The 15,081-nt window shown below is 42.3% G+C and overlaps 1 protein-coding gene and 1 pseudogene across 1 annotated transcript; one reads left to right on the top strand and one right to left on the bottom strand.

Moving 5' to 3' along the window:
- LOC102165130 lies at positions 5,302 to 6,209 on the top strand (annotated as a pseudogene).
- LOC100524855 (olfactory receptor 2AE1-like) lies at positions 11,901 to 12,897 on the bottom strand. The gene has a single exon (XM_003124331.2). It carries the CDS (start codon positions 12,861 to 12,863, stop codon positions 11,901 to 11,903), a length of 963 nt encoding a protein of 320 aa, XP_003124379.1. The 5' UTR covers positions 12,864 to 12,897.

The following is a 15,081-nucleotide window of genomic DNA, read 5'->3' as shown; positions in this document are numbered from 1 at the left end:
TCCTGCTGTGTAGCACTGGGAATGCTGTCTAGTCACATATGATGGAACATGTAATGTGAGAAAAAAGAAGGTGTTCATGTATGTGTAACTGGGTCACCATGCTGTACAATAGGAAAAACTATATCTCTAAATAAAACATAAAAAAGACAAAAATGACCATTTTTGCTACAATTTGGTAGCAAGTCAAGGATCTAAATTAGTACACAAAACACCATAGCTTTTCCATAGACAAGTAATAACAATACTAACTTTACCCCAGAAAATATTCCAATAATATAGCTACACATTTAAAATATTTAGTCATAAACTACAAGAAGTACACAAGCCTGGTCTAAAGAAAAATTCTAAAATTTAAGTACAAACATAAAACAAATTTATAAAAAGTAAAGGGATCCCATTATATAGGAAAACTCAAGTAAGGAGAGGGACAGCATGGCAGGACAGAAAACTTTTAGATGATCACTGCTCTACTCCAGCATCACAGAATATCTGTGGCCCCTCTCACCAGGAAAGGGCCAGAAGGGAGCTTGGACTCCCAAGCTGTCCAGGCTGCAGTGAGACCCCCCATGGAGGCCCCTACCTGGGGCATGAGAGCAGGTCCATTGGGGAGGTGGGACCCTCCTCAGCAAGGGCAGTAACCAGGCCCCTCCTGCAGGTGGGTGACTAGAGCTCCGCCCCTCCTGGGCCATATGGAGCCAGAGTTACCAGGCCATGCCCTTGGTATCCTGGGAGCCACAGGGAAGCAGGGGAGGTGTCCCTGGAGGCCTAGTGGGAAGTCACCCTCCCATAGCTCCTCAGAAGTGAGGAGATCTCTCTCCTCATGTGCCCACAGAGGCTGAGTGGGAAATGTGGACTTGTCCCCACCCGGGCGGAAACACGGCAGTGTTCCCCACCCTTTTCCAGCCAGGGCAATGTCAAAGGAAGCCACACAAAACAGAAGGTTTCAATCAAATCCAGAGCCTGATGACACAATAGCCAACATGTTCTGGTTTTCATCAAATGTCACTCATCATAACAAGAACCAGGAAGATCTCAAACCAAATGTAAAAATTCATCCAAAAGACAGTAACAGGGAGATCACAGGGATGTCAGTTATCTAAGAAATATTTTAAAGCAACCATCATAAAAAAATTGGGAGGAGCAATTATGAACATGTTTGAAACAAATGAAAAAAAAAAAAGGTTCAGCAAAGAAACAGAGTTTATAGTGATGAATGAATAGCTATGTCAATATCCCAGCTGTGATGTTGAACTCTTTTGTGTGGGTTTTTTGTTGTTGTTCTTTTTTGGGGGGTGGCAGGGGTGGGGGTGGGTTTGAGCCACACCTGTGGCATGTGGAATTTCCCAGGTTAGACAGATGCCAGCCACTGCCACAGCCACAGCAACGCCAGATCAGATCTGCATCTGCGACCTGCACCACAGCTCACAGCAATGCTGGGCCCTTAAGCCAGACCAGTGAGAGAACCCGTATCTTCATGGTTACTAGTCCAATTCATTTCCGCTGAGCCACCATGGGAACTCCCATGTTGAAAGGTTTTTGCAAGACGCTACACTGGGGAAAAGTGGGTGGAGGCTGCACAGGCTCTCCCTCTATCTTGCCAACCACTGCATGTAAAACCTCAATATAGAAGTTCTATTTAAAAATTACACAGCTTAGGAGTTCCCTTGTGGCACAGAGGATTGAGGATCCCTTGTCACTGCAGCAGCTTGGGTGTCTGCTGTGTCAAGGGTTCAATCCCTGGCCTAGGAACTTTCACATGCCGTGAATGAGGCCAAGAGGAAAAAAAAATAATTATGCATAGCTCAGCTTTAGAAAAACATGGCATTTTCAGTGTCAATTAAACCCTGGACATTTAGGCTTATTGATGGTAAAACTGTGGTTACTTTATCCCATCTCACTGTCGATAATTTAGGTAGCTTTAACAAATAACTGCCTTTGTATTCAATGATATATGTATTCCATGAATTTGTATATTGGGTGCTTATTTGATGGAGTAGCCACGACCAGGTAAGTGATGGGAACTGCTAATAGCACTGATTGGGAGACTGTGTTACAGACACATAGCTACATACCTGCTTTTTTCCGTTAAAAAAAAAAAACACCTGTGGGAGTAGCTGTTATCATCATTATCATTTTAACCTGAGTTGACTTTACTGTGAGTATAGATTTTAGAAAGGCAAACACATGATTCCCCAAAATTCAGAATAAACATATGTCTTAAAGAGTTTTGTGGAACGAATACATTAGTGTTGACACAACTGCTTCCAGGGCTTTAGGTGAAATGAGTTTATATTGATTACCAGTAAAAGCATTTTTGGCAATAGAACATCAACAAAATAGTGTTAGAACACAATTTATAAGTCATAGACAAAAACGAGTAATATGCTACAATAAAACCATAATCTTGGGGCTTCTCTTTCTACTGGTTCATCTGATGTATAGGTTAATCTGCAACCTTACAGTGTTTGAGCCCTAATCAAATAGGAAATCCCAAAGTCAAACAGAAGCCTTTTGCTGGATAAATAAATAAGCCTTGAGGTGGCTTGGTAAATGATGCTGCAGGATGCCATGGAAAGAGCTTGTCATCCTCTTGCATGACTTCCAGGTATTGAATAAATTTTTAACAAATTAATAAAATCAGATGCTTAAAAAGTGGAAGAGCCCAAATTTGAATACCTCTAACTCCAAATCTTATCCTTTTCTCTTGCAAATAAGCCACACTCTTCCCGAACATCCCCAGCCTAAGGCGATCAGCAGAATGTAAAGAAAAGGGAAATAAAGTGTAAAACGAGATTATAGATATAAACATAGGGTGTGTAGGGAAACTAAGGAGTCAATAAGCCTTACACAGGCAAGAAATGCTACTCAGGTGAGATGAATCAAGCTGAGTCTAGAGACAGGTGTTTCTGGGAAAGGAAGGAAGTGACGTCCTAGAAAGAAGCATACCTCACCTGTGATCCACACACGTATCACAATCCAGGAGCATGTTGGGCTGAAGGGAGATGTCTCTTAAGGTCTCGATAGTCAGGAAGGACCTCAAAGGGCTGCTCACCCAAAAGTGCACAAGGTGCAGACAAGACCTGAGGATTCCATGAAACCTTTGGGAACCAGGTAACTCTCACTCACTTTGAACTATCCCATAATTTGTCTTAAAGAGGAAAGCTCATGAAATTTATTGCTTGCTTTTGTTTAGTATAATTCAGTGTAAAATGCTTGCTAATATTTGGACTATTGTGTACTCAGTTCTGCCCTACTCTAAGTTGAATTTCTTTGAAATTGGTCAGCTTGAAAATATTTAAAAGCCCTAATTGACTCTGATATGCTGTTTCTTTTGAACTTGATAAACTTATTTATAAGACTTTACTTAAATTTTATTTATTCGTATTTTATAAATGAGAATGGTCCATGGTTTTCTTTTTCGTGATACATTTTTTTTTTTTTTTTTTTTTTGCTATTTCTTGGGCCGCTCCCGCGGCATACGGAGGTTCCCAGGCTAGGGGTCCAATTGGAGCTGTAGTCTCCGGCCTACGCCAGAGCCACAGCAACGCGGGATCCGAGCCGTGTCTGCAACCTACACCACAGCTCACGGCAACGCCGGATCGTTAACCCACTGAGCAAGGGCAGGGACCGAACCCGCAACCTCATGGTTCCTAATTGGATTTGTTAACCACTGCGCCACGATGGGAACTCCCGTGATACATTTCTGAACTAAAATCTTAAGAAATTCCTCTCAAGAAATAGTATCAAATACAGAAATTTCTCTGAACACTGTCATTCTAAGGGAATGAGATCTTTTTAAGGGAAAGGGATGTGATGAACACGAAACCTAGCAAAAGGTGTAGGATGGAAAGATCATAGGATTTGGAATCTCACAAAGGTGAGTGGAGATGGGACTTTGGTGAGGGAGGTGAGATGCAGGAGGTACAACTTCAAGGAGGTGCCTGGGGTCAGGCAGGGGTAGGGGTGGCACCTGAAAGAGAGTCTAGCTTCAATTTTGCCTCTTTGGTGACCTGTGTTTCTCAGCCTCATTCAGCCCCTTGGCCATGAATCTGGATACCAGCCCTACTCCCACTACCTCCACAATCTCAATTGAATTATGTCAGCCTTTTTGGCATCAATTATTTCCTTCTGCAGAGCAGTTGCTTCTATCTACCAACCTCCAAAGATTCTGTGAAAATTGAATAGATATATTCTATCAAGCGCATTGCCTGGAATATCACAGGTGCACATTAAAGTTGGTTTCTTTGCCTTCCTATTCTATCTACTCCCTCACCCCCCCGAAAAAGCTACTGCAGGCAAAGTAGGTAGAAGGTAGATAATTACAGACCTTTTTGCATGGCTAGGAGTTTGGACTCAGTCCAGAACAGTGATTCTCACAGTGTCTTACGTATACCAGCAGCATCTGCATGACCTGGGAATGTGTTGGAAATGGATGTTCTGGGTTTCCCTGTCAGAAACTCCAGCAAAACGAATGAGCCCTCCATAGGATTCTAATGGGTGCTAATTGAAAATCAGGTTGTAGAAGAACTTGAGAATGATCGTGACATTTGAATCAAGAAAGTAATATCAAAGTATTTAAATCATAGCAACATTCATAGCTGTGACTGAATAAATGAAAGATGACAGGGATTCCAGGCAGAAGGCACAGAACCTCATTAGGAAGATATTCCCTTAAAGTAACAATTCTGTTTCCCAAATATGAACGAGAATAGTGAAATTGATGATGCCTAGGACAGAGGTTTGCAGTGGTGTGGATATAGCAGAAATACTGTCAATGGGAACCTTCTTAGTGAGAGTGTGCCTTGGTCCTCTCTAGATCTGCAAAAACTGGGATACCAGCTTGGTCACAGGCGGTGGTCAGTAGATGGTTGCTTTTGAGTGAATGAACCCAGAGGATGTCCTACTCTGCTCATATTTAAGTGAAATAGTTGTATGTAATTACCTCTTTGTTGTGCTCACACCTGTGGCATATGGACATTACTGGGCTAGGGATCAAACCAGGACCACAGCAGTGACCCAAGCCACTGCACTAACAATGCCAGATTCTTACCCAGATGAGCCACAAAAGAATTCCCAGTTTCAAAGAAAAAAACTTGTTCTGTGGCATATGAGGATTAACAAAGCTCTATGATCTTTAATATACCAAGAAAAAGTAGACAGCATGAACTTGGAATTTTTCTCTCTGTCTTGTTCCTTTTTTTTTGCTGTTGAATTAGAGTCTTCTGAGCAAATGTGAGTATGTGAGGAGCTCATGAGAATCACTGAACCCACGGTAATGGCACGTCACTTCTCTTGCCAGATATGAGGCAATGTGTGAGGTGTGCAGAGGATCAGTACCCTAATAGTGACCAAGACCATTGCCTCTCAAAGGTGGAGACCTTCCTGGCCTGTGGAGATCCTCTGGGGATGGTCCTGGCCTGCACAGCCCTTGGTCTGCCTGTGCTCACAGCTGGGGCTCTTGGGGTCTTTGTGAAGCACAGGGACACCCCCAGAGTCAAAGCTAATAACCGGGCTCTCAGCTACATCCTGCTCATCTCCCTCATCCTGTGCTGCCTCTGCTCCTTCCTCTTCCTTGGCCGTCCCAACACTGCCACCTGCATCCTCCAGCAAATGCCCTTTGGGGTCATCTTCATTGTGTCTGTTTCCACCATTTTGGCTAAAACAACTTTGTGGTCCTGGCTTTCAAGGTCACAACCCCAGGGAGCACGATGTGGCAGTGGTTGCTCTCAGGGGCCCCCAGTGCCCTCACTGCCATCTGCTCCTTGATTCAAGGAACTTTCTGTGCAGTCTGGTTGGGGACCTCTCCCCCTTTCATGGACAAAGATGCACATTCGGAGCCTGCCCCCGCCCCTCCCCGACTGTCATGTGCAACAAGTGCTCTGCCATGATGTTGTATCTTTCCTTAGGATACTGGGTTTCCTTGGCCCTCTTGAGCTTCGCTTTGGCTTTCCCGGCCAGGAACCTGCCCAACAATTTCACTGAAGCCAAGTGCTAACATCCAGCATGCTGGTGTCTGGATCACATTCCTCCCTGTGTACAATGGCACCAAGGGGAAGGTCACAGTGACAGTGGAGGTCTTTTGCATCTTGGCTTCCAGTGCTGGGTTACTGGGGTGCATCTTTGCCCCCAAGTGCTATCATATTCTCCTCAAGTCAGAAAGGGACACCCTGACAAGACTAAGGGGCAAAACCAACTCTGGAGAAAAATAAATATTCTAGATAGATTTTGTTTGTGTTTATTTCCTAAGACAATTAGAAAGTTTGAAAATTTATACAAAACGTTGAGGAGTTGCCTCCATGCACCTTTACGTGGTTACCTAGCCATTCTGGCATTATTTTCCCCTTGATTTGTAAAGCCCCAGTTTTGGTAAACTACTTCCCTGGACATAAATCTCTGTTCTGTACTCACTCTTCTTTCATTGATTCTTTCCCTGAATGAATACTCTCTTCTTCTCATTTCCTAGTTTTCATAATATGTTTTGACAGCTGGTAACATTGTCTGGTATTGCAGTTTTACAGTTATTTTCTGTTTATTCTTAACAATTTTCTCTTTGACTTGACTGTCTGAATGGTCTTGGCAAGTTCCATAATGCATAGTAAAACATTTGGTTTGGAATAATTTTTATTTCAAAGATTAATTTGAAGAAGGGCTGACCTCTTTGCAATAAAGTTTTCCACTCTGAAATTCAGGTGATCTATCTTAGCTTTCTCTTTTTATTGGTTAAATTTTGGTTATGTTTTCTAAATGGTTATTTGGGTTGTTAAGTAGTGTATTGTTTCTTGTTTTTTTTGAGCTTACTGGTTTTCTCCTATTAGTTCTAAGTTGATTGTTTTGAATTCTAAGGTGTGCAAATAATATCAGGTTTCTTTCTGCTCCAGATAATTTTTTCTTTACAATTGTATTAATGGAAGTCTTTAACACAATGCTTACTAGTAGTAGGAACTGTGAGGGAGTTCCCATCATGGCTCAGTGGTTAATGAGTCCGACTAGGAACCATGAGGTTGTGGGTTCGATTCCTGGCCTTGCTCAGTGGGTTGAGGATCCAGTGTTGCAGTGAGCCGTGGTGTAGGTTGCAGACATGGCTCAGATCCCACGTTGCTGTGGCTCTGGTGTAGGCTGGTGGCTACAGCTCTGATTCGACCCCTAGCCTGGGAACCTCCATATGCCGTGAGAGCAGCCTAAGAAATGGCAAAAAGACAAAAAAAAAAAAAAAAAAAAAAAAAAGAAAGAAAAGAAAAAAAGAAAGGAACTGTGAGCTTTGTGTCCTTGGATTTGATGGAAATGTTTCTAGTATCTCTTTTTTTCACTAAAAAGTATGTTGGTGGTTTTCGATTATATCTTTTTTTAATTGAAATAAATATTTTAATTGAAATAAATATCTCACTAATGAGGAGTGTCCTGTATTCCACCCGTTAAGATTGTCATAAATGTTTTATATTGTGATAAAATATACATATAAAATTTACCATCTTAACCATATTTAAGTGCACAGTTCCATAGTAAGTACATTCATATGATGGTGCAACCAAATTCCAGAACCCTTTTGATCTTCTCAAAATAAAAGTCTATAAGAATGGGACAACTCCCCACCCCCTGGCTCCACCATTCTACTTTCTTTCTCTGTGAGAAAAAAAAAGTCTATTCAGTTCCACTGTCCACTTCCTCTGTGAGAAAGAAAGTAGAATGTGTCTTTTGATGAAGACTTCATTTCACTTAAAATAATTTCCTTAAGGTTCATCCATGTGTAGCATATGTCAGAATTTTCTTCCTTTTTCAGGCTTAATCATAATGTGTGTGTACATATATATATATATACATATATATACATATACGTATATATATATGTATATATATGTATATATATACATATATATCACATTTTCTTTATCCACTCATCCATAGACAGACACTTGTTTTCTCTGTCTTGGATGTTATAAATAATATTGCAGTAAACATGAGGGGGTGGGCAGACACATTTTGAAGATAGTGATTTCACCCCCTTGAATATACACAGAGAACTGGAATTGCTAGATCACATTGTAGATCTATTTGCAATTATTGAGGAATAAGCAGACACTGTTCAGTAGTAGCTTTACCAATTTATATTCCCACCAAGAGTGCACAAGTGTTCCCTTTTCTCCACCTCCTCCCCAGCACTTACCTGTGTTCTCTTTTCTTTCCTTATAACATTTTTTTTTTTTTGATTTTTAGGGTGGCACCTGTAGCACATGGAAGTTCCCAGGCTAGGGGTCAAATCAGAGCTACAGCTCCTGGCCTACTCCACAACTACAGCAACATGGGATCTGAGCCACGTCTATGAGCTTCACCACAGCTCAAGGCAATACTGGATACTTAACCCACTGAGCGAGTCCATGGGTCAAACCCACATCCTCGTGGATCCTGGGCCACAGTGGAACTCCCTGTTTTCTCCTTGATAAGGGCCATTCTCCGAGATGCGAGGTGATATATCTTTGTGGTTTTGAGTTGTATTTCCCTGATGATTAGTAATGTTAAGCACGTTTTCCTATTCCTCATGGCCATGTGGGTGTCTTCTTTGGAAAAAAAAAGTCTATTCAGTTCCACTGTCCAGTTCTAAGTCTTATTGTGCTTTTGCTATTGCGTGAGCTTCTAATGTATTTTTGATATTAAACCCATATCAGATACATGATTTACAAATATTTCTCTCATGCTCCAGGTTGTTGACTTTTTTGATGGTTTACCCTGATATGAAAGGCTTCTGCTTTTTAGTTTTATGCAGTCCCACCTGTTTATGTTTGCTTTTGTTGCTTTTGCTTTTGGTGTCATACTCAAAAAATATTGTCCAGACTGACGTCCAGGAGCTTATACCACATATTTGGTTTCAGATCTTACTTACAATGCATTAATCCAAAAGGAGATGGTTTTTCTTAAATCACATCCCAAGGGATAAATGAGATTGAGCATCGTTTCATGTGCTTGTAAGCCATTTGTATAACTTGTTTGGGAAAATGTCTTTGCAAGTCCTATGCCCATTTTTAATTGGGAACCATTTAATTTTTTTTCATCGTCTTTGAATTCTATTCATTCTTTATATATTCTGGATATTAATCTCTTATTGTGAAGCTTTTCCCTGTGTTTTCTCCTAAGAGTTTTATAGTTTTACCTGTTACATTTAGCTTTTTGATACACTTTTCCCTCAATCGTTTGTGTGAGGTAAGGGTCTACCATTTCTTTTCCATGTGGCTATCCGGTTTCCCCAGCACAATTTAGTGACAAAACTGTCCATTTCCCATTTAATGATCTTGGTGTCCTTGATGCTAATTATCTGGCCACACCTGTGAGGTTATTTTTTGGGGGTCTCTATCCTATTCCATGGTTCTATCCATCCATAATTATGGAAGTGTCACACTCTTTTGATTACTATAATTTTGTAGTAAGTTTCAAAATAAGGACGTGTGAGTCTTCCAGTTTTAGCCTTTTCCAGAATTGTATTGGCTACGTAGGTCCCTCGATTCCATGTGAATATTAGGGTAGGTTTTTCTATTTCTGAAAAAAATGCTGTTGAGATTTAGATAGTGATTGCCTTGACTCGGAGATCATTGCGGTAAGAAGGTGATCTTAGCAATATTAAGTCTTCTAATCTATGAACACAGGGTATCTTTCCATTCATTTAGATCCCTTTAATTTATTTCAGCAGTTTTGTAGTTTTCAGTGTGCAAATCTTCCACTTCCTTAGATAAATTATTTCTGTTATTCCATTTGATTTCTATGGAAAGTGGAATGAAGTTGAACCCTCACCTTACACAATATACAGCATTTAACTAAAAATGTACCAAGAACCTAATGTAAGAGCTCAAACTATAAAACTCTTAGAAGAAAATCTAGGGGGAACCTTCATGGCAGTGCATTCACAAAGATTTCTTGGCTATGACACCTAAATCACAGACAACTAAACTAAAACTACATAAATGAGAATGTAGCAGAATTGTAAAACTTGCCTTTATTAAATGACAGAATCAACAGAGTGAAAGGCAACCTATGGAATGACAGAAAATATTTGTAATCCCTATGTAAAATAAGGGAATAATACTAGTCCCTGTTGTGGTAGAGTGGGATCAGCAGGGTCTCTGCAGCACTAGCATGCAGGTTGAGAGGTTCCATGCCTGTCCAGTACAGTGGGTTAAAGGATCTGTCTTTGCACAGCTGAGGCATAGGTGAAAGAGTGGCTTGGATCTGATCCCTGGCTGGGGAAACCCATATGCCTCAAGTCATCCAAAGAAAGAAAAAAAAGGATAGGAGATTAATATCTAGAATAAATCAAAATGATAACAGTTATGTAGAGTTATATCTCTTCTCAAGAGGACAGGGGTATATAACACTGTCCTCTTTTATTTTTGGCAAATAATACATGAATAGCCACCCATCGACTTACCTTAGGTTGTTTCATTCTATAATAACTTAATAGCATTCCTGACAAGGCCATATTTGTCTGACTAGAGAGAGAGGTAGCAGAGTAAAGACCAACTCTTTGTGTGTGTGTGTCCCTTTAGGGCTGCACCCCCAGAATACGGAGGTTCCCAGGCTAGGGTTTGAATTGGAGCTGTAGGCAATGGCCTATGCCACAGACACAGCAATGCCAGATCTGAGCCATGGCTGTGACCTACACCACCGCTCATGGCAATGCCAGATTCTTAACCCACTGAGCGAGGCCAGGGATAGAACCTGTATCCTCATGGACACGAGTCAGATTCATTTCAAATGAGCCGCAACAGGAACTCTAAGACCAACTCTTGCTAACTGGGATGGAGACCTAGCTGTTTATTCAACACCCTTACGCCTTCCAAAACAAGCCAGGCGTCGTTTCTGTAAAAATCAATTCTCCTTGATTGTGCTGTGTTACAAGGCAAATACAACCTGAGGGCTAGTGGTGAATATGGCCCCAGCTCATGATGAACAGCCCATCTTAGCTCATCATCTTGAGGATCCCTTGAGGCTCTTTCTCAAAGGGAAAATACCTGCCTGTCAAGGAAAGCATAACCTTGCTCGCAAACATTGTGTTACTCTTCTGAAGATGGTCACTAAGCTGAACAAAGCGTTTAACAGCTAGAAGAAGCAAGAAATAGGAATAGAAATCTGTCCATCACTTTGGCATCCCTCAGCCCATTAGACTCCAAGACAGTTCACTGAGATGTCATATCCCTGAGTTCACAGGGGATTAATACATGGCTATCGTAGAAAATGACTCTTACTAAGGGATCTGTTGTAATGTTTATTTATATAATCAGTTTCCCCTCAATTGAATATCATTCATGTCAATTGAGATAGCAAGGAGTCTTGGCCATTTTCCCTTATTAATCCATGCAATAAATAGTGCACAATTTAAGTCATGTCATGTTGGTTCCCAGCTTGAGTGAGAAATAGCAATCATAGCAGGGCCCTTGCCCTCTTGAAACTCTCATTCTAATACAGCCAACAGTAAGTGGACTATAATATAACATATTATGCAAATCATGCAGATGAGGTTCACAAAGTACAAACAGGGGACAGAGAATGAAGATACTGCTTTAAATAGGATCATAAGGAGCCATGTTTGGACAAGGTCACTTTCAAAATGAGATCCAAAAGAAACTATAGTGTGTCAAGACCATTCATGACTTGACCTTCCTCTTAGTCTCCAGAACTGTGAGAATTTAAGCCATCCCATTCTATGGTATTTTTGTTAGGGCAGCTCAAATGAACTAAGGTAGTTCTCTATGGTGTTGTAGTACTCTATGCTCTCAATACCCCTGAGACCAAGATTGAATACTGGAAATGTCTGTTAAACATTTAACTTTTGCAGCAGTCCTCAGGGATTGGTCCCTTGAAAAATCTTTAAAATTAACTGACGGCAATTTAATGAGCTTTAACCATTTGTCGCACACTCAGGGCAACCGCACTTTTGGGTTTTGAGTGATCATCTCTCTCCCCAGCACTCTCCTCAGAGCCTTAGCTATATCCTTATTTCGGAGAGTGTAGATTAAAGGATTCAGTGTGGGAGTAATGATAGTGTAGAACACGGAACCCACTTTGTCTTGCAATGGAGTGCGCTGGGACCTGGGCCTCATGTAGGAGAAGATGCAAGCGCCAAACCAGAGGGAAACCACAGTGAGGTGAGAGCTACAGGTGGCAAAGGCATTCCTCTTACTCCCAGCTGAGTGCATGCGAATGACACTGTGGAGGATGAAGATGTAGGATGCAGAAATCAGGATGATGGGGAGAAGGAGCAGGACGATGTCACTGATGTACACGGCAGTTTCATACACAGTGATGTCTCCACATACCAACTGCACAACTGCTGGAAACTCACAGTAGAAGTGGTGGATGTTCCGGTGCCCACAGAAAGGGAAGTGCATCAAGATCACTGTGTGAATGAGGGAGTTTACTGATGCTCCCAACCAAGACGTAACAGCCATCATCTGTCCCACCTTTCTGTTCATGAGAACAGTATAACGCAGTGGGTGACAGATGGCCACATAGCGGTCATAGGACATGAAAGTTAGGAGAATACACTCAGCACAACCCAGAGACAAAAAGAGGAAGTACTGAGTGGCACAGCCCACAAAGGAGATGGACTTGGTGCCAGAGAGGTAGTTGATGGCCATCTTGGGGATGGTGGTGGACACATGCATCAGATCCATGAGGGAGAGCTGGCTGAGCAGGACGTACATGGGGGTGTGAAGCCGGGGGTCGGCACAGATGAGGAGGATGGTGAGGGTGTTGCCACTCACCGCAATCAGGAAGACCACCATGGTCAAGGAGAAGAGGAAAGCGTGGGCCGGGGAGTCATCAAAGAGCCCTTCCAGGATGAAGTCAGCCAGAGAGGAGGTCTGATTCCTCCGCCCCATCTCTCCTTTCTCTGCCCCTGGGGAAAGAGGAAGTGGGGACAAAAGTGCTATTGGAAATACTGGGGTTCATCCAACCTGACAGAAGCATCTTTTGATCTAGAAAATAATTCTTCTAAATTTATTGCCTTATAGTTGATGTACAATGTTGTGTTATTTCTCCTGTATAGCAAAGTGATTCAGATTCTTTTTCATAATTTTTTATTATAGTTTATCACCAGATATAGAATATAGTTCCCTGTGTTATACAGTAGGACTTTATTTTTGAAAGAAGGTTTAAATTTTTCTTCCATTACTAATTATTCAACAGCTCTAATTGTTGAAATAATTGTTCTTTAAAATGTAGAACTTCATATATCGGTTCATGTATATGTTCTCTCTGCTCACTGTTCACTCTGAAGTTCCAAAATATCTAGAGCCAAACTTCTAAACAGAGTCTCTCCTCACTAAGGAAGAATTATGTAGACACACATGTATATAGTCATGTTCTTTTATAAGTGTACATAATATGCATATGCTTTTCATGCATACTCTAAATTTTATATATAATATCAATGTAATATTTCAGATTATTTCATATATCAGTCAGGGCTTAACCAGAGAAGCTGAACCACTGAAAGATTTATATATATGCACATTTAATGGTTTGTGCAGGAAGTTGTCCTTACTTGACTGTGAAAACAGGTTAAGCAGGTCTATGTAAGGCTGTCAGCTTTGTGTCTGATGCTGGAACTTGCAGTCCATGGTGCAAGCAGCCAGTCAGGAAAGATGGATATTAAGTGCAGTGAGACAGTTCCCTTGTGGCTCAGAGGGTTAAGTAATAGGCATTGTCAGCACAGTGGCTCTGGTTATTGGAGTGGAGCAGATTTGATCCCTCCTGGGAACGTCCACAGGCAGTGGGTGCAGCTAAAAAGAAAAATGAGATGATGGATCAAGGTCAGGCTGGAACTCACAGACATGCCAGGTAATCCCACAAGGCAGAATGAAACCCAGGTGCCTTCTGGACTGGGTGGCAGGGTTCTCTTGCACACCCTGAGGCCCTGCTTAATGAGTCTAAACATACCCTCCTGGCCCAGACATCAGAGCATCTACGGCAGGATCCAGGGAAAGGTAGAGTAACTGCAGGCCCATAGCCACCTCCCACCAGGGAAGTGAGTCAGCAGATCAGAAGCAGATCAGCAGCAGTGTCGTCAATGATAAGAACGGCTGCACCTATTCTTGCCTGGAAGTACTCCAGAGCATCTCCCCTGAACCCACCTTAACCTGACACTCACAAGAGAGGGGTTCTGGTAAATGATGGGTATCCTAGCCCAGGCGACACATCACAACAGCCACAGACTGGATCTCCAGTCAAGGTGGCACATGTACTCATCCCCTTGAGTGATCCCTCAGTGAACACAGCAAAGTCATCCTTCTGCCTACTAGAACTATCCAGCATACAACCAAGCATATGTACGCAGTGTTAGGAAAACAGGGAAGAAATTACTCTTTACTATTGTCCATGGAATGAGTCACCCTTTCCAAGTGTTGACCCATCTGTGGATATCAAGTGCTCGCTTTCTCAGTCACTCCTGTTGATGCTGATAGACTCACAAACACAGTGACGAGGCAGCATGGGTGGAGGCTCTATGTGGGCCCAGAACCTTCCATTGACCATGGATGTCCACAGAGTCTACACTCAGCCACTGCTGGGGCCCCATCTGCCAAGCCCAGAGACCAACACAGATCCCTGCTGTGGCACCATCCCCAGCAGAATCAGCCAGATACTGGGTGGTAGATGCATTATATTGATGGCTGCCATTAAGGCAGGGAAAATACTTTATTCTCAGTGGATTGGACACTCTGGAGATGGACTTGCCTCCCTTCCCTAGAACTATGCTGCCACTCAACCCCCTGTGGATATACAAGAAGCTCTATTTAGCATCGTGCTGTACACGGAGCAGCTTCTGTCTAAGGGGCTCCTTTCATAGCACATCAAGTGTGGGGATGGGCCCCTTGCCCAAGGAATCCACTGGCCTTGCCATAGGCTCCCTCACCCTGAAACTAGTGGCTTGTAGAGCAATGGGGCTGCCTTCTGAGGACTCAGTTACAGCAGCAGATATTTGGCAAAACCCCACATTGCTGGGGATGTGGTCTCTCCTCAGTGTTTCTAGCTCCCTTTATGTGCTGTTTCTCCTGTCGCAAGGGTTCACGGGATCAGGAATCAAGAAGTGGCAATGGC

Source organism: Sus scrofa, chromosome 3, assembly GCF_000003025.6.
Source record: "Sus scrofa isolate TJ Tabasco breed Duroc chromosome 3, Sscrofa11.1, whole genome shotgun sequence".
In the NCBI taxonomy this organism is placed as follows: Eukaryota; Metazoa; Chordata; class Mammalia; order Artiodactyla; family Suidae; genus Sus; species Sus scrofa.
Note: the sequence above shows the minus strand (reverse complement) of the source record. Positions and strands in the feature narration are given on the sequence as shown.